The sequence below is a fragment of the Lolium rigidum genome, chromosome 6, assembly GCF_022539505.1.
Source record: "Lolium rigidum isolate FL_2022 chromosome 6, APGP_CSIRO_Lrig_0.1, whole genome shotgun sequence".
In the NCBI taxonomy this organism is placed as follows: Eukaryota; Viridiplantae; Streptophyta; class Magnoliopsida; order Poales; family Poaceae; genus Lolium; species Lolium rigidum.
This window is the reverse complement of record NC_061513.1, coordinates 105991724-106011641: the sequence shown is the minus strand read 5'-3', so window position 1 is coordinate 106011641 and position 19918 is coordinate 105991724. Positions and strand designations below refer to the sequence as shown.

Genomic DNA, 19918 nt, shown 5'->3' with positions numbered 1-19918 from the left:
ACACCCTGCCTTATTATCTCACTACACCACTCCAAATGCCCTAGTCTGTGATGTTTTTCAAGTTGGGGTCCAAAACAGACTGAGGAATCGACTAACCGGGGCGGCTACTGTCGAGCTTGCCTCTCTGTTGTCCCTCTTGAAGGTCATTCAACTATCCCAGGAAAATGACGATAGAACCATGATCAATGGGAAGAAGTTCACAACAAAAGCAACATATCTAGCGCTTCAAGACAATCATAGTGAGGACACCACCGCAACAATATGGAACTCCAGGGTACAGGGGCGTGTCAAGATCTTCGGCTGGCTTGTTCAGCTGGACAAAATCAATACCCGGAAGAATCTACACCGCAAGAGCATCCTGGACACACCATTCTGCCCTAGATGCTCACGGATTATTGAGGATAGACATCATCTCTTCTTTGGCTGTCCAGCAGCACTGACAATCTAGCACATAATTGGGATTCCACCCATCAGCAAGTTTGGCAAGACATATGGCGATCACCACACACGCCGAATCTACCACACTCTGACATGACCAACAGTCGTCCTCACCATTCTCTGGAAAACTTGGATGCAAGGAACGATCCCATCTTTCGAGACCAAGTAATTCCGGCGCAAACCGCAATCTCCAATGTAATATCTGACCTATCTCTGGCTATACCATTTCAAAAAACCCTCCCTCAAAGAGGACGCCATGTCATGGCGAGACCACCTCTCCGCATGTAATTTATGTGACCTAAAACATATTTGAGTGCAATGAAATTCAGGTAGGGATCCTCTCTCCCCGGTGATTTTTTTTAAAAGGCCATCCCGGTTAAACATAGGGACTATTTCCTAAAGGATGTGTCCACACTTGACGCATGACACCCCATCACTCGGGCGGGGCCCAACCACATGCTTCCCCATTATACCATCGTTCCCATCATCTCTCTCATTCTCCTCTCCACCTGTCTAGAGGCTACCATTAGAGAGATGGTGCATAGCCCCGCCCCACCTGATGCAACCACTTACAACAACAAAAAATGGTGCTAGGGAGACACGGTGGAAAAGACACCGCCTCAGATGGAGCGATATAGTCAAATAAAAATGGCTACTCTAGGGATTAAAATCATTAAATTCAACATGCAATGCATTAATAGTTATCTCTCACTATTTTAATATCTCGTATTAAACATGCTAATAAACTACCCTTCTGTTAGAGATATATTTGGTATACGTACGGTTAGAGATAGATTTGTTTCTTGTCCTCTACTCCAAGTCGGTCCCTTGTATTCCTATATATACTCGCCCATGAGGCTCAATAATGCATCCATCATATTCCACATATCCCTCTCTATTCTTCTACATGGTATCAGAGCAGCACGCTCTTTGACCTAGCTGCCGCCCGCGCTTCCGCCCGCGCCGCCCCCGGGGAGGTCAATCTCCATGGCCTACTCCGGGGGCCGCGCAACCCGTATGAGGGTTCGTCCGCCGATCCGTTGATCCGCTGCCCTCGAGTCCTTTTTTTTTTCCAATCCGTAGATTGGTTTTCTTTTTGCTCCGCCGGTCGCTCGACCGGCGTTTTCTTTTTGGTTTTACCGATCATAGATCGGATTGAGTCGCCCATCGCCGTCGTCCTCTTGCGCCTCTACTCCGACAACGGTATCGATCTGCACCGGTCATCAACCGCACGGTACAGCCGCACGCGCCGCACACGGGGCGCCCCTACGTGCAACGCCGCAGGCTGTCTCGCCCGCGCGGTCTCCATCGCTGGTCCGTCTTCGCCGTCATCGCCCGGGACTACATCGACAACGCCGCCATCGACTCCGATCTGCGCGTCGTCCACGCCATGGCACATGTAGCGCCGCCGTCGGTCTGATCAACTGACCCCGCGCACATCTACGCCAAGCAAGTCCCCGAGCACGCGCCTACCACCGATCGAGCAAAGGGTTGCCGCTGCGTAGCCCCTTCGGGCCGCAGCGTCGCTGCCTTTGGTCCACGCCCCTAGCCGCTACCGCGCCGGCCGCCTCGGTCACTAGGCCGGCTGCACCGACTGCCGCGCCGGCTGCCCCGGTCGCTCGGCCGGCTGCACCGGCTGCCGCGCCGGCCGCCCCGGTCGCTAGGCCGGCTGCACCGGCTGTCGCGCCGGCTGCCCCGGTCGCTAGGCCGGCTGCCACCTCGCCTGCGCCTCACCAGCTTCCTCTACAGTCCAAGCATCCGCGACGCAACTCCGTCCACGACGCTCCCGCTGTGACTGCGGGGGAGTGTCAGCCTTCTGGGGTCCACTTCGGTTTATCTCCAGTCTGACCGTCCGCGACGCTACTGTTGTTCACGTCACTACCGCTACGACTGCGGGGGAGTGTTAGAGATATATTTGGTATACGTACGGTTAGGGATAGATTTGTTTCTTGTCCTCTACTCCAAGTCGGTCCCTTGTATTCCTATATATACTCGCCCATGAGGCTCAATAATGCATCCATCATATTCCACATATCCCTCTATCCTTCTACACCTTCCGTTCCATAATTCTTGTCTTAGAGTTAGATGTATCTATTCATAAAATACGTCTAGATACATACAACTTTGCGATATACTGACATACAAGAATTATGAAACAAAAGGAGTACCGTCAAAGTTAAATTTCTTAATGTTTGACAAACTATATAGTAAAAAATATCAACACTTATGATCTCAAACCAATATTGTTAGAATGATCGTGAAACATACTTTTAAATTGTGTGCATTTGGTATCCTAGATGTTTACTTTCTCCATTTTAATGAATAAGGTTTATATTTTTTGAAAAAAGTCAAGACAAATAAAGTTTGACCAAACTTTTAAAAAGATATGTCGACAGATATGATATTCTATAGATATCATATGAAAAAACACATTTTATAATGTATCTAATGTTATTGATTTTGCATTTTGCATGTTAATGTTTTTTTGTAAAAACTTAGTCAAACTTTACATATTTTGACTTTTTGAAAATAATCTAAGCCTTATTTATTGAAGTAGAGGTAGTTTATTTTTTCTATATAATTAGCCAAATTTTAAATACTTAACTTTGATCAAAAACTATATGCATCATAAAGGAGGGAGTAATAAATTGTGAAAAAATAAATTTCGACCGTCCCCACAGATAGTAGCTGCAAAATAGCACCACCGACATAAATAATTGCCGCATAAGCTAAAAACAAAACAATTTTTATTTTACCTTCTCGGAGTTCACAGCCTCCGTAGCCGGAGCCTTCTTCTTTTCCTTGCCAGCCCAGTCTCTTTCCCCTTCTCCACGCTTCGCTTCCCTTCGCTCCTCTCCTCGCCCAATTTTTTTTAAACCCCCATCCGACCACCTCCCTCGTCGGCTTCCGACTTCCGATCAGAGACCCACACCTGGGAGTTTCTGTAATGGCGTCTCACATCATTCTGCCCAAGGAGGAGGAGGAGGAGCAGCGGGAGGCGGGGCGGGGCGCGGCGGCGGAGGCGGACCACGGCCCGCCGGAGACGCGCGGGTACCGGCACATGGAGACGGCCCCGAAGCCGCTCCCGTTCTCGGCCACGTGCGTGCGGATCTCCCGCGACTCCTACCCCAACCTCCGCGCGCTCCGCAACGCCTCCGCCATGAACCTCCCCGACGACGACGCCGCCTACATCAAGCTCGACGAGGGCGACTACGGCTACGTCCTCGACGACGTCCAGCACCTCACCGACTACCTCCCCGAACTCCCCGTGAGCGCCCACACCCACTCACTAGTCCCTCCCCCTGCTCTCTCGTTTGCTCCGGTGCCGGATTCCGCCGAAATTTCTAGAAAATGCGTTGTTGCTTGTGCTGGGTAGGGGGTGATTTTCGTTTTGGATGCGCGAATCTCGAATCTCGGTTGCCCTTTTTCTTTGGTTCTGCCATTTACGCTGAGTTTTTTTTTTATTGATTATGCTGAGCTTCACATTGACTAGTTACGGATTTAGGTGCTTCCTTTGATTTTTTCGAGTTTTTGGGTAATATTTTGTCGATTGCTTATGCTGTCAGCTGTGACTGCGTGAGATCCATTTTGTCGATTGCGTATGCGTGAGTTGTTGCTGCGTGAGATCCATTCCCGGACACTTGCAAATTGGAGTATAGCTTTATTTTTTTTAGGGGCAAATGGGGTAAATCTTCACTTCAGAAATATTCGATTGCCCTTTCCCCTCCTCCTGTACCTGTAGAACAGCTGCATATGCAAATTTTGGGCATCCAGCAATTTATTCATCTATTATTGGCTTCAATGGCGTGTTGAAATGAAGTCTCTGGTTTTTCAAGGTGAGATCATGAGGATCATCCTGACGGTTTCCTTGTTTAATCTTCCTGCAGACTTTTCCTAACCCATTGCAAGATCACCCTGCCTATTCAACCGTCAAGTAAGGATTTCCCATCAGTTTTCCGTTGTTATCATGTATGCTGAACCTCTTTGTCATGCTCATTGAAAACTCTGTTAACCTGAATAAATGCTCCGTTCACCTATTTCCCAGGCAGTATTTCGTCAATGCGGATGATACTGTACCTGAAAAGGTAAGAAAAGTCAGAATTGCTGGTTCGGTACATTTATGTATTTACGGTGGCAATTGGTGAAATGACATGTTATTTGTGCCGCACCAGGTGGTTATTCAGAAGAACAGCCAACGTGGGGTTCATTTCCGTCGTGCTGGGCCTCGTCAGAGGGTATGATGCCTTAGATATGCGCCTATATCATTTGCTTGCAATTCATAATCTACATATGTCTTGACATACATTCCGTACCTTTTCAGGTCTACTTCGAGCCAGAAGATGTGAAAGCATGCATTGTAACGTGTGGAGGCCTTTGCCCTGGGCTTAATACTGTCATTAGAGAGTTGGTTTGTGGCTTATCACATATGTACAATGTCAGTGATATCTTCGCAATTCAGGTTTGTGCTGTTCTATGTGATGTAAAGTTGTAAACTGCAAATGTATGTTGACTTCTTTTCACTTCATCTGGTCCATGTCGTATTTTGTGTGTTCAAATTGTCACTTGCTCTTGATCCTTGACCTTTTAAACTCTTCCTGGAACTTAATAGACATTTTTATTTGAATTTCATGCCACTGTAGAAGCAAAGAAATCCCTGTAATTTTACTTTGCATTTGCTAAGAAATCATTTCTACTGTATTACACGTATAATAACTGCATGTTTTGCGATTTGTGAATTTCATCATATGATACGAGTACAGATTTTGTACGATTGCACTCGTAACTAGTGGGAACTTTGTGAGTAGTTTTCTCATGAAGATAAGTAAAGCATTATAGTGCATTGGTAAAACCAAATTTTGAATTGTAACTATCAAACCTATGCATGCTTCTTTAAATTCAAAACAATTCTATGCATGGTTCATTTCTATTATTTATAACATGTTTAACCGATCTCTTAGAATGGATACAAAGGCTTCTATTCGAGCAATTATCTTCCCATGACACCAAAAAGTGTTAATGATATCCACAAAAGGGGTGGTACAGTTCTTGGAAGTTCACGTGGTGGTCATGATACCAACAAGATTGTAGACAACATTCAAGATCGTGGAATTAATCAGGTATTTAATTGGTGTAAACTGTAAAGTGTTTTTATGTGACCCCCTTATTTTTCGAAGTTAAGAAAAATACCCGTGTTTAACTTATCTAGGTTTACATTATTGGAGGAGATGGAACTCAGAAGGGAGCATATGAGATATTCAAGGTAATCACTATCATGAGAATGTCCGCTACAATACTCTGCATCGGCACATACTACTTCAGCACCCTCTGTTCAAGTGTATTCTACAGGGACTCAGCAATACTGCTTCTTTTTATTTAATGACCAAATATATATAATTATAATTTTTTTGGGAAAATATCGTCAGATTTGTTGCTGGGATGTTTAAAATTTTGATTCAGTTTTGTAACTTCTGGAATTGTTGACAGGAAATTCGGAGACGTGGTCTAAAAGTTGCTGTTGCTGGTATCCCCAAGACAATTGATAATGATATAGCGGTAATATATGATTACTTGCTTTTCTACAGCAAAGATGCTTTTACTGTATATTGTTTATTTGGGAGATGAATTGATACTGATTATTGCCATACATTAATTTTAGGTTATAGACAAGTCCTTCGGTTTTGATACCGCTGTGGAAGAGGCCCAACGCGCCATTGATGCCGCTCATGTGGAAGCATCAAGTGCTGAGAACGGCATAGGCTTGGTGAAGCTGATGGGTCGCTATAGTGGTAAGTTCCTAGCTCATCCAATATGGATAGTTGCTGCTACTGACTACTGAGTTCTTGAATGATTTGCCCCCTTGTCCTTGGTGCTTATTCTTTGGGGGGTAAAATGCACGCCAAAAAGGAGTCACCTTATCTTTCACTTATCTGCTCTGATTAATTGAAATAACTTCTACAAATTGTTCATTTCTTGTGTACTGACTGAAAATCACTTATCCTTTCTTTCAAATCATAATGAATTTGTCCTATCGCAAAGAAAAAGCATAATGAATTTTTCCTGTTTTTTTTTGCGGGAGATTTTTATTTTTATTTTTTAGCTATTGCCTTGTGCAGTCCTTAGTCCTCACTGTGGTGATTCCTTGCTATGCAGGGTTTATTGCAATGTATGCTACTCTGGCAAGCAGAGATGTGGTAAGTTACTGCCTTCTATGCGTGTCTGAACTATTTGAATCAGCATTCAGTAGTTTCTTTTCTTTAATCTTTATATTCTTCATTATTTCCTACTTCTTAGTTACATGCATCACCAATGTTCGGATTTTTCACTCTTGTCCATAATTATTGTGATTATTTGTTGGATAATGATGATTTCTTTATATGTTCTGCAGGACTGCTGCTTAATTCCAGAATCCCCATTTTATTTGGAAGGCAAGGGTGGACTTTTCGAGTATATAGAGAAGAGGCTGAAGGAGAACAACCACATGGTCATTGTTGTGGCTGAGGGAGCAGGACAGGATCTCATTGCCAAAAGTATACCTGTAGCAGATCAGCTAGATGCATCTGGAAATAAGCTGCTTCTTGATGTTGGTCTTTGGTTAACTCACAAGATTAAGGTGCCCATCAATTCTTTGCTAACACGAGTTTACATGAGATCGTTATTAATCTTCGGTTTCACCTTTCGTTGATATGCTACTTTGCCTGTACTCTTTGCATTCATATTTTCGAATGACACTGGAACTGCTAGAATGTGCACTAATGGATGTGTCGTTCAAAGATGGCTATGTGAAATATGAAGTATTTTTTGAGGTTACGCAACACCCGCACTTTCTAAAAGCAGTGTTGTATGTTTGTACTTCACTACTAGTTAAGTAACATAAATTAGTGCATCTAAATATATACGTCTAATTTCAATTTAATATGGTCTTAATATCTCGGCGAACCTTCATGTTTACCATTGTTGTTCCCATTCATATGATTACTAGGATGCTGATAGCAAAGTATCTCGGTGAACTTTTATATTTGTCATTGTTGGTCTCAGTCTATAGATTACTAGGATAGTGATATCAATATAGTCATTTTTTTCAGGATCTCACTTGGTAATTCTGTAATACATCATTCATTATTTTGTGTAGGATTATTGCAAGAGCAAAAAGATGGAGATGACTATTAAATACATAGGTAACAATCTTATGTCCTTCTCTTCATGGAATTGTACTCTGGTATATTGTTTTGTGCAATGTGACAACGGCAGCCTGTTATTTCTACTGACAGATCCAACCTACATGATCCGTGCCATTCCAAGCAATGCTTCCGACAATGTCTACTGCACTCTGCTGGCACACAGTGCTATTCATGGTGCAATGGCAGGATATAGCTTCACAGTGGGAATGGTCAACGGCAGGCATGCCTACATACCATTTCATGTAAGTGTAACTTTTGTATGCCTTTTTTTTAGAGCAATCAGCAGGAGCACTGCCTTCTCGGGGGATATGCCCTTACACCCTTACTTTGAGAATGGGAGTAGTATGAGACTTCCGCTTCGCGGTGGAAAATTGGGGTATTTGCTTTCAGGCCACCAGCATTTGCCATGGAAGTCGTATTTTGCGTCACGTTTTTCTTTTGACATACCCAGATTGTCAACTTGAGCGAGAGCTAGGCAGCAGAAGTGACCTTGAACCATGCAATTGTCATAGTTGGTAGCGTAGTCCAAACGAATAGTATAATTTAGTCGCAGTGCCTTCCATTTAGCTGAGATCTGCAACTCAAAAAGGACTAGTCAAAACTCACAATGCCTTGCCATTGTTTCAACTTTGCTTGCACGTAGCTGCATTAAGTTGGCAGACCTTGGATTGAAGCTCACTTCAGAATTCCTCATCTTTGTTCTCTCTAAGAGCGTCAGGGTGGATGATACAAGTGGAAAGAATTTTTTGGGAGATTCTCAATTTAAGATTATTTTGCCAGGAACATAATGTTCAGATGATTCTTCACCTCTGATGCACACTGAATATTTCCTTTTAACATTAGAGTGACTTTGAGTTTCTTTGGACAACAGAGGGTAACATCAACGCGGAACAAGGTTAAGATAACCGACAGGATGTGGGCAAGGCTGCTGTCTTCAACAAACCAGCCAAGCTTCCTGAGCGAGGAGGATATCGAGGAGGCCAGAGAGGCCGATAGGCTGGCCAACAGGCCACCTTTGCCGGCGGGCACCAGCGAGCATACGAAGAAGCACTCCACGTCACTATTGGCAAATGGTGAGAAATAGTACGATCATAATTTGGGCATTTTTCCGATGATTCTTGTTGTGTACAGTGGTAACTGTGGTCTGAGCCCGTCATTTACTGAGTTTTGTTCTCCTTAGCATCTCCATGTTGACACGAATATTGTTGATGTAGAAGTAATAAACATACGGTACTATGGTATTTGCATCAGACGTGTGTAGGGTGAAGTTGCTTGTGGTGGACATCAATCTGCCACAGTTGTCACTTTCTTAAAGCAACGTTTTTCCCAATTCTTCAAATACAGTCGTTTTGAGAGATGGTGCCGCGGAAACGCCTGCATGTTGTGCGGCAGCTACAAGTCTTTGCATATATATTCCTGCTTCTATGATTTAATAAAGCTGGCTGTTTCCCTCAAAAAAAGAAAAGAAAAAGAGAAGCAACCATCGACGTACATTACGTTTATGCATCTCTGACCTGTGATGGCGATGTCACGGGACGTAGCTCGATCGTGTGGACATGCTATTTTTTCTCTTTCAAACTCAGGCGCGGGAGTGTGAGATCAGCCTCGAGTTTGAGACACCAAACTGCAATCTCCTAGTAGTATCTTTTTTATTCTGTTGAAGATCGGGCGCTTCGCGAGTTCACTGTCATTGTTGGCTGCCAACTGTTTCTACAATCTCATACCTGTACGTTTTCATGCAAGAAGGCTCCGGCGACGCCCGTCACGCCCCCGCGTTTCTGCTGCTACACCAGCCTGTCACCGTCTTCACCGCCGTTACGCTTCCTGCACCACCGTCATCCTTGACAAATGGCATGGAGAGCGTGATAACACTCGACTCCGACGACGATAGTGACGCAACTGGACCTCCGGAAGAAACGCCGGAACGGGAGACCGAATCACGGCAGGAGGCCGACGAAACCGAGCTAACACGGCAGGAGGCCGACAGGGCTGACCTAACGCGGCAGGAGGAGAAGCCTGAGCAGCCGGAGACGCCAGAGCACGGCGCACATGCAGACGAGACGGCGACACAGGCGGCGCAGGATGTCGACGCGTTCAAGCCTGACGACGGCTGCGCTACGCCGCCGCCGCCGCCGGCGCACGACTCAGAGGTCTCCGACGATAACAGGAGCAGCCCACACAGGGAGAAACCGAAGCCGCCGGCGGGCGCGAGCGACAAGCGGCCGGACGTGGCAGCTGCCAAGTCGATGCTGCTCGCGTTCCGGTCGTTCTCTCGGGACAAGAAGGGCAAGAGGTCTGGGGACGCCGGCGCGCCGTCGCCAGGCGAGCACCGGCCGGCGGACGGCAAGACGTGGGAGGAGGCTGCCGCGGAGCACAAGGACAAGGGCAAGGCGAGGTGGAAAAGTTTATGGAAGTGATCAAGTGAACGTGCCGTGCTGTCCGCCGTTGTGCCGTGCGACTGGCGCGGTTCCATTGATTTTTCTCCCATGCAAATAATGGTTTGTGGCACGTATTCTTGGTTCATTCTTTCATGAACCACATACACCTTGCAAACCTTTTCAGTTGGCGACGTGGTTCGTGTAATAAACAAATGCCACTATTTTGCTTTGGCCCTTCGGGCTCAATGGGTGTCTTAAGGGTCATGAATGACGTTTTTGAGGTTAGTTATCTCCGACATTGCATACGTCCATCCGATTTGTTACAGACGCAGAAACGATATGCTGTGAAAGTAGACACAAGATGTTGCAAGATTTATGGACATTTGCTACAAGTTTATGTTTTCCCCGGTGTTTTCGATATTGTATACATGTTCCCAAATTGTAACAAACACTATATGAGGCTATGAAGGGAACATTCCTCCAGCAACCCCACGCAACATATTAGTTTCTAACAATCAGGCCTTGCACGGTTCTGATTATCACGTCAGTTTATTCACTCACTCACACAATATATACTTAATAATATACACAAAACTGCAGCACGTTGTTGTGACATCATCGCATAGGACCAAGTGTTCACATGTTAGGGCAGGTGCTACCAGCATCGCAGGAACCATGGATCACAAGACATGCCCACTCAAGGTAAGGTAGGGGATAATGTATCCTGAACAAGGATCACCTGAAGTTTCCGAGATCCTGCTGCTGCTGCTGCTGCCAGAAAAAGCTGGTTCCACCAGCTGTTCCTATCGATGATGGGAAATCAGGCCTGCCAAGGTCGGGTCCGGTGCCCGTTGCCGCCTCCATGTACCACGGAACAGCTGGGCCTTTCTCCTCAGAACCGCCGCTCAGCCTCCCAACAGCCCCAGCATCTGAAAGATCAACCTTCTTCGCTGCACGTAACAATAGTAGAGTAATCATAATCTACAATAAAAAAAAGCATGAACATTCCTTTTGCACATCTAGAGTATGTCGCACATGATTCCAGCAGGCACCTTTCCTACATGATGTAAAAGCAGAAGACACGGTGCTCTTGTCTTGAACTATCTTACATTGTTTTTCTACAACAGGCTAAGAAATCATGGGTTGTGGGTAACTGGAATTACAACCCATTTTCTATTAAATTGTAACCAGGGCACAAGTTATGGTATTATTAATAATTTTGCAACAGGGATGCAGAAATTTGAACGGCAACCACGTGGTCATGGAAAATTTTAAAAAGACAAATAAATCAATATTGGCAGAGTGATGAAAAATTTGAAAATACAAATAAATCAATATTGGCAGAGTGAAGATACTTACGTGCAGCTATATTCAAATCAATCAACCCACGGCTCAAAGAGTCAGCCCATATGCCAGATTTGACCTGAAAACTTTCTTTCTTCACAGCTGGTTTTGATGCTGACATGGAGGCCTGCTTCAGATTTGCGAGTGACTTGTTCATGGATTCAGTGGCACTTGTGTGTAATTCCTTGTGTGACGTAAAGGCACCAAAATCTAGTTTCTCCAAAGGACTATAATCAGAACTCTTTTTGATCCCAGGAGAGTCATGTGTTGGCTCAGCAACAGATGATCCTGTACTTGAAGAGAATGCACCAAAAGAGTCTGATGCACCAGAATTCCTCAGTGCAATTGCAGCAAAGGGATCGAAAGCTGTGTTACTTGCATTTTCAGGTGTGGGAGGCTTTCCTTGTGAAGATTTGCTTGGGGAGTCTGAAGGAAATAATGTGGCAAAGGATGGCTGGAAGGGATCAAAAGCAGATGCAGAAGGATGTGCAAGGGAAGATGGTTTTTGCTCTGGATGTTTTCCAGGTGTACCACGCACTGAGAACTCAGTGTCTGATGTAGCGGAGCCACCAAAAGATGGCCTGCCAGCAAATAGATCGACCTTGTCCTGCAATGACATTTGAATAGAGATAATGTGTTAGAAAAAATATAAATTATGAACTTGTTGAAATTTACCCAGTGTTTTGTCATAAAATTTATGTACATAAATACAGAACAAATGAAGTGTGAGTGTCAGCTATACAGCCCAACAGTCCAGTCAGAATTGTTGCATTCTTTTTTGAGAAACACAAAAGCTTTGCGTTTCATTGTATAGATAGATAGAGTTGATAAAAGCCAAGAATGGGTACACCCTGATACAACAGAACACCGTACAGCTCAGCCGAAGGAAGGATATTAAATCACATATTATGAGAAGATAGTATATCACTTTTTATGAAATTAGTATATCATATTTGTGCAGGATCATATCACAAACTACTGTAAGAAATGGAAAATGACTTGTGGTAAAAATATATTGCTAGGTCAGGAAAACAAACCTGAGCATGAGAACCACTTGCTGTTGCTGCCTCCGATGGAACATTAGCTGACTGGAAATCTGCATCCGCAAATAAATCAATTTCTGGCACAGCAACACTGCCAACATTTAGCATTGCTGTTGAAGGAGATTCAGCTGTGTCAACAAGGTCATCCATTAAGTTTGGCCCAAAGAGATCCAAATGATTAGAGCTCACGTTAGCTGTTCCAGCTGCATCCCAAGAATAAAGCTAAGTGAGGAAAATAGCGGACAATACTATGATGATTGGTGAGAGTATGTCAAATGAAAGAAAATACATAGAAGAACGATGTGTCCTAGCAAACTAGTCTGGTAGGTGCTACAGTGTGTATGTATGATATGTCTAAGTAAGAAAAACATCCGAAAACACTACGGTGAGTATGCCAAATAAACAAAAATCTATCGAAGGCTCTTAGCTATCTTCTCTGATAAGCAGAATTATAGTGATGCCAGCATAATAAGTGCATTGGATATTAAACAAACCTATCTTGTCCGGTAAGCAGAATGATAGAGATGCCAGCATAATAAGTGTATAGCATGTTAAACACAGTGTATAACAATGGCTACTGAGACAGGGAAACCATGGTTATCATATAATGTAACCAAATTGTTAAGTGATGTAGTGAGGAAATACTGACCAGATGTGGAAGATCCTCGTGGATTGAAGTCATCCCCCTCATCCTCATTCTTTCCTTTCTGTGAACTTGGGACTCCAGATGTGGCAGGTGGATTTGATAATGATTTGGAGCCTCCTATTTCCGATTTAGAGCGACTTGTTCTCTTAGTAGTTTCTTTCGACCGGTGCCTCGTGCTTCTGTGAGTTGACATTGCGTCTTTACTGCTCTTGCTCCTTTCTGTGCCAGCGTAGCTATCCCTGAATGAGGCAGTTTCCCTTGAACCACCCGTGCGACTACCAGAGGAGTAGCTGCGGTTGCCAAACGATGCTGCGCTTGACTTGTATGACATTCCAGTTGATGACACACCCAAGTACCTAAACAAACATACGAACCATGTAAGTAGCTAAGCATCAAATGTACAAACAGTGGAAATAGTTCTGTTCACGGAACGCACGATAATTAAGTCAGGCCAGGGGTGGCTTACTTGTCCCTGGTAGCAGCAGCCTTCTCCCTGGCCTGCTGAAGCTTCTCCCTGTCATCCACAATTGCTAAAACAGTTTCGGCCTTCTTGCGCACATTGAGCCCGACATCTTTTCCATTCGGCTCCACAAACTCGAATTTTGTGAGTGTCTTATACACCAAATAAAATCAGCATCAGGCAATGAAAAATCATATAGACAAGGAAACATCTACTAAAATGAGAGATAAAGGCGCGTACCGCGATTTGTGAGCTGTTTTCGATAAGTTCCTCGGCTGCGCGCTCAGTGCCATTCGCCAGAAGATATTCGACCACGGCCAGCGCCTGTTATGTGAAATAAACAACCCGTCACTGAGAAACAATCCAGACAGACAAACAGTGTACTCTTCCAATTCGAGCCTACTGTCACCTTATACAGGTGACGCCAGTTCGCGTCAGTGTTCCCCAGTCGTTGCCATAGCACATTCATGATTATTTGGCATTCCCCACTGCAAGCAAGCAAGCAAGCAGAAGGATGGGGATCAAAATGTGCACCCAAGTCAATATGTACGTTCAATTTACAGAAGAAAAAGAGCGAGGAAAAAAAAGTGAGGTTGCGTACTCACAGTTTGCTGGTTGCCCGGGCGATGTCCGCCAAGTCTGAACCGTGAGGCCCCCACGGCTCATCGCTGGTCGCGTCAAGAACCTGCCGTACATAGAAAAGGAAGCTGGTAAACACGGATACACCATGGACAGAAGTAAAAATAAAAACATGATCAAACCTTCTGCTCGATTTCTGGGACCTTGAGCACCCTGAGATTGACCTCTCTCTTTCTGCACAGGAAGATTTTCGAGGTCAGCGCGCGCAAGGGGGGAAATTGAAACCGAAACGGGAATGGGAATGGGGAATTTGAGTTCTTACATCTCCCGGACGGTGTGATCGAGCACCTTCATGATTTCGTCCATGGCTGGTACTGGGAGGGACAAGGAGGGGCGGAGCCGAAACCGGATGAAAATGGAGCTGCGGCGGTCTGCAGACTTGTATTGGGGTGGAGTTTTCTTCTCTCCCCGCTAGGGTTCCGTGGAGGAGGATGACGAGAGCGGAGTGGGTGTTGAAAACTTCCGATTCTGGTTTCTGGAGAGACTACGAGATGAGCGCCGCGGAACGGAACAAGTCTCGGCTCGTCTCATCGGCCTAGGGTTGGCAATGGGTGCCCATGACCCGCGTACCCGCCGGGTAAAAACCCAATAGGAGTACGGGTATGGGATAAAATATTACCCATGGGTTTGTAGATGCGAAACATATCATACCCATCGGGTACAGTGAGTACGGGTATGGGATCATGGAACCCATACCCACGTACCCATGTACCCATCACAATTTAACAAGTGGGCCATCGTAATATTCTAAATTACTCAACTTCCCCCTAGTCATGCCTTCATGTTGCTAGGCTGAACCTCACGCTTTTTGGTCTTACAATCGCTGCTAGGTTAGTGAGAATTAGACCTCTATTTACAAGTTCTTCACGTCTTGTCGTATTTTTTAGATCAATTTGATGTGTTGTAAGCGCGGGTATTTTTACCGCTGAGTGCTCATTACCTGCCGGGTGATGGGTATGGGAAAAATTTATACCCATTGACGGGTATGGGTACGGGTAATGGGTAAGAATGAAAGTGATGGGTACGGGTATGGGATGGCTCTACCCGTACCCATACCCTGCGGGTGCCATCCCTACATCGGCCTTCGCTCGCTCACGGGGAGTCAGCTTCTCCTACTGGGCTGTGGGCACTCGTCGTCTCCTCAACCACGTCTTGGGCCTTTTCAGATGTGCGGCCTGAAAGCCCAGTAAAAAAGTTAATCCGGTAACGCCGGGAATCTGACTGCGTTGCTGCTGACTGAGATTGCTGACAGCACCATCTCGGCCTCGCCGTCGCCAGCTACCGCCGGGAGAACATAATGTACTCAGCATGGAGCAGAGGTGGAGCTCTATGTACAGTACAGGGCCGACCACATGCAAGCTGGAGCCGGGGTGCTGTTTCTGCAAGACCTGCTGCAACTGCAAGATGACATGGTTCATCAAAGCAAGTCCGCAACGCTGTGCCGAAACAGTAATAAGTAGAAACAAGCAAACATCATCACCACAAGCTGTTACTCCAACGTGCAACAACCTTCAATTTTTCCTCTACACACTAGTGGAATCAACCTGAGACGCTATTTGCTAGCAAAGGGATATGCAGAGGCTGCTACATGCTTATTAACAACTACAACTAACTAGTAGTACTAATAACACCAAGGTGTCGACTGGAATAGATAATCATGGCACCAACCCACCACGAGTCAGGCTTCGCATAACGAACCCAACTTCTGCAAAAGTAAATCACGCCGAACCTACCAAAAAAAAATAAGGCATCTAATAAGTCCAGATCACTACATACGCGACACTGAAGTTGATCAGTGCCTCGGCGGGGACGGAATCGGTGCCATCTGGCCTCCTTTGCATATGGACGAACTAAGGGTCAGACGAAGAAACACCATTACAGCCGTTGCTGTCGTTCGCATCTGTGTGTTTCGCCATTGCTACATCTTTATCTTCCAGTTTGACATCGTCGCTCTGTTGTGCACCTTGCCTGTCCAAGCCGCCATCTTCCATTGCCGAGTCGCACATTGCTGCCAGTGCTGGAGACGAAGGCCCAGGAGAAGGTGCAGCGTCGAAACCACTGTTTTCCTCACAGGCAGCCATATGTTCCAACAGCACTGAACTATGCTCCATATCGGCAGGATGTCCAGCTTGGTCGGCATCCTCATTGTGCTGTGGAATGACATACTCTTCTGCCGCACAGTTCTCGATGCCTAACGAAGCCGAGACATAATTCTCCTCCACACCAAGTAGCAAATTGTCGGAACAGTGGTTTTCCTCATCCATAGGTTCGAGGGACAGTGTATCCTGCTCAACTGTGTGAAGGTCCTCATTTTCCTGGTACTGAACTTCTTGATCATCACTTATGATGTTCTGTTCAGCTTCAACCAAATGTAGGGGCTCATCATGGGTGGCAGCTGAGTCAACATATGAGCCAGTGGCTGAACCGAAAGGTGGAGCCTCTGGGCCAATCTTTTCCTTCATCTCACCAAGATCATGGAGGACATCTTCAAAACCGTGCAGGAATTCATAAACTAAGGCTTGCGTGGCCGTATCAGCTGTGGATGACATTGCCGTCTTGGCCTTCTTCATCATACCATGCAGCTTATCAACCTACAGGAAAGAATTCATGTTCAGTACCAATTCAGTATGCATGAACTACTTCGATAAGCTTCAATTCAAACTTTATCATCATATCTAGAGATAAATAGTAGTTCAGTTAATTGCAAAATATAATCGTATGAACGTAATGCATAATTTTGGTTTACCGCTTTGCGAATCATGGGAGACTTGGCTTTGTATTGAAGATCAGATGAATCATCAGGTGGAGATAAAAGTCCTGCTTCAGCATCATCACTGGTTGATGGCACAAGATACCGCCGTGTAGCTCCGGAGTACCACTGTAGATACTCGTCATAAGATGACAAATCATATTGTTCAGCCTCCCGAAATATGCGATGTCGCCGTGCTTCCCATTCCTGAATATACTCATGATGTGTCTCTTCCCAGTCTTCACGCTCTCTACCACGCCGACTAATACGATGTAATGTCTGTAGTGTAGGTCGAAAAGGTGGTGGAATGCATTGGCGGAGTCCAAATTGCCTCATCACTCGCTCAGGCAGATACATCTCAACTATAGGAAAATTTATTAACGGTGCTTGAGTAATCCACAGGTCGGCATCTTTTGTGCAGAGTGGTGGTAAGCTCGATGACTCAATGAGCATGTATGGTTCCCATTTCAACTGATCTGCTCGCTGCAGGTTTAGCTCATCTCTGTACTGCTTAAGACAGCGAGTAGCATTCTCGCTTTGTGCACGAGCACCCACCCAACGAAAGCCAATTGGGGGCAGGTCTTGTGGGATGTCCGTCTCCATGCATAGAGGAGACCGAGCCAATGGTCTGCCAACATGGGAGTGCTCCCAGCTCCAAAGCTGCAAGAGAAGCAACGAACCACCGATGTTCTTGATATTGTGGGAGGAGGCAACAGAGCAAAGAGCTCGGTATAGGAAGGCGACAGCTGCAGAGCCCCAGCTGTATGTTCCAACAAGGGAAAGATCAGCAATCAGTGGAAGATATATCAGACTCATCCTTCCTGTCCCGTCTGGAAAGAGCACCCCACATAAGAGGCTCAGGATATATGCTCGAACATGCCTCTGTACTGTCTGCTCATCAGCCTCTTCTGGTAACTCATAGAAGTGCTTCTTCAGCCATTTGTAATGCAAGAAGGACTTTCCAGGCATTGATGGACCTCTTGGATCATGACCCAGACAATCAACGACCATCTGCCCATAATCATGATCCGTTGTAGAACAAACCGGGCGGCCGTCAATAGGAAGAGCAAACAACATTGCAACATCTTGAAGTGTAACTGTCATCTCCCCTGAAGCCAAGTGGAAGCTGTGGGTCTCTGGCCTCCAACGCTCAACAAGAGCAGTAATCAAGGCTTTGTCCAACTGAGGCATTTTCTGGCAAATTTGTGAGAGCCCAAGAAGTCCAGCATCCCTCAAATAGGGACGATATCTCTCATGAAATTTTAGTGGTTTGTGGTGACGCAGCTTCAACTGATCCACAGCCTGCGACAATATAGAATTCCGTATTATACTTCTACTGCAAAATTTTATTCTCCTTCTACTAACTTGTTATCCATGAAATAAGACAAAATTTATGTGCTTAGATTAACCTGATCACCAAAAATTGCATCGGAACGGTGGTTAATCTTAGGATTGAGTAGTGTGCTGGATGCAGATTCCACATGTCCTGCATAACAAGGCACAGGGTCTTGTTCCGGAGTGAACTCAACATTGTCCTCTCTATCAGAAATGGTACTCGGTGAAGAAGGTACAGATGTTTCATGGTGATCCATGTAATTTTCTGCCACAGCAGCTCTCCCTCGGCCTTGGCCTCGGCCACGGCGAACACCTCCCCTAGCCCTTGAAGACATGATTTACTCTTCCCTGTGCCGACAGAACTTGTGAAATTAGTTGAGAAAGTGCCATAGATGATCGCATAAAAAAAAAGTGGATGCAAGGCAGGAACGCTTCCCAGTTTATTAGAACTTCCATGAGAAAGGAACTGTAAAAAATGAACCGATGCATAGTACATATTATCAAACAAGATATCTTTATGCTTACTCTTTATCGAAGAAAAAATCTTTAAGATAGGACATTCGTCTCTTTTTAGTTTTTTTTTTTTTTGACAAAGAATAATCTGTCAGTTGTGAATCATTTTCTTCTCCAAGTGAAGAGCCTCCCAAATGAACTACTAGCTATTTGTGCTTGTTAATTGCTACGACCAACTGAAACACTGAACCCTTGCTTAATTAAATGTATCTACTATGGAAAGAGTAATCCTTAAACAGGTATCTCGTCTGACTAAGAACAATTGCCTACACCCTTTTACAGGGAATGAGCAAATAATTGAACGCTGAGCAGTGTCGCATTGGTAGCAATTTCAGAACTAAACCACCATCCCTTTCTATAATTTTGCACAATAACCAATAAGGCACACACAAGGCACAACAGTGTACACCAAGATCCAAGCGGGACGAGATAAATCCACCCATGATCTGCAAGAGCCGGCTTACCAAATCGAGCTGGCGGAGAGTATGGCGCCGGAAGAGGTAGGCTTGATCCCCCGAAGATTTTTGCTTCCCGTGAGAGGAGAAGGGAACCCTAGAAATTTGCTTTCCAGGGGTGGAGGCGGCGACGAGGAAACCGTGACCAGACGTGGAGGTACGCACGCACAGACGCAACCCGTAACCTATCCGGGTTCCACTTTTGTGCTTTGCCAACTTTACCCCTGCCTCGTCTCTCCAGTCTCTGTCAAAGCACCCCTAAAACGCGCCGGATTTAGCCATTTGGGAGAGACACTGTTGCTTCATACCGCGTTTGGGGCGCGTCACTCCCCAGTCCCGTCTCCCAAATAAAAATGTAATTTTTTTTAATTTAACCGAAAATAGTCAAATTCATGCAAATTTATTACTCCCTCCATTCCTTTTTATAATGCCTATAGATTTTTGGCATTTGTTTCAGAATATAAGGTTGTAGCTTGGCCTTTTTTTTCAATTACCCCCTCTACCGGTCAGCTCCCACACGACATGTATGAAAAAAAATCCATACAAAAGGGACATAATTAATTAAAATTCCTAATGCATGACCCCGATTCCTTAGATTTAGGACGCATTGTTTTTCTTTCCTTAATAGTAGAACCTGGCTGCACATATATGGAGAGTTAACCAGAGAGATTTGTGGGATTTGTTATGTTAATTTAGGAAGTTATCGATTTCGCTCATTTTACTCTGATCTCAAATCGTTA

General features: G+C 45.2%; 1 protein-coding gene and 1 pseudogene across 1 annotated transcript; one reads left to right on the top strand and one right to left on the bottom strand.

Annotated features, from left to right (window-relative positions):
- The first annotated feature begins 3288 nt into the window (after window positions 1-3288).
- Window positions 3289-8826, top strand: LOC124665871 (ATP-dependent 6-phosphofructokinase 6-like). The gene is made up of 14 exons (XM_047203233.1): window positions 3289-3706; window positions 4326-4372; window positions 4484-4523; window positions 4611-4673; window positions 4760-4897; window positions 5397-5555; window positions 5645-5698; window positions 5923-5991; window positions 6095-6224; window positions 6589-6629; window positions 6824-7048; window positions 7568-7613; window positions 7707-7858; window positions 8488-8826. The coding sequence occupies exons 1-14, from the start codon at window positions 3386-3388 to the stop codon at window positions 8698-8700; spliced, it is 1698 nt and encodes a 565-aa protein (XP_047059189.1). The 5' UTR covers window positions 3289-3385; the 3' UTR covers window positions 8701-8826.
- A 1711-nt stretch (window positions 8827-10537) lies between these two features.
- LOC124663078 lies at window positions 10538-19316 on the bottom strand (annotated as a pseudogene).
- Between the last annotated feature and the right edge of the window lie 602 nt (window positions 19317-19918).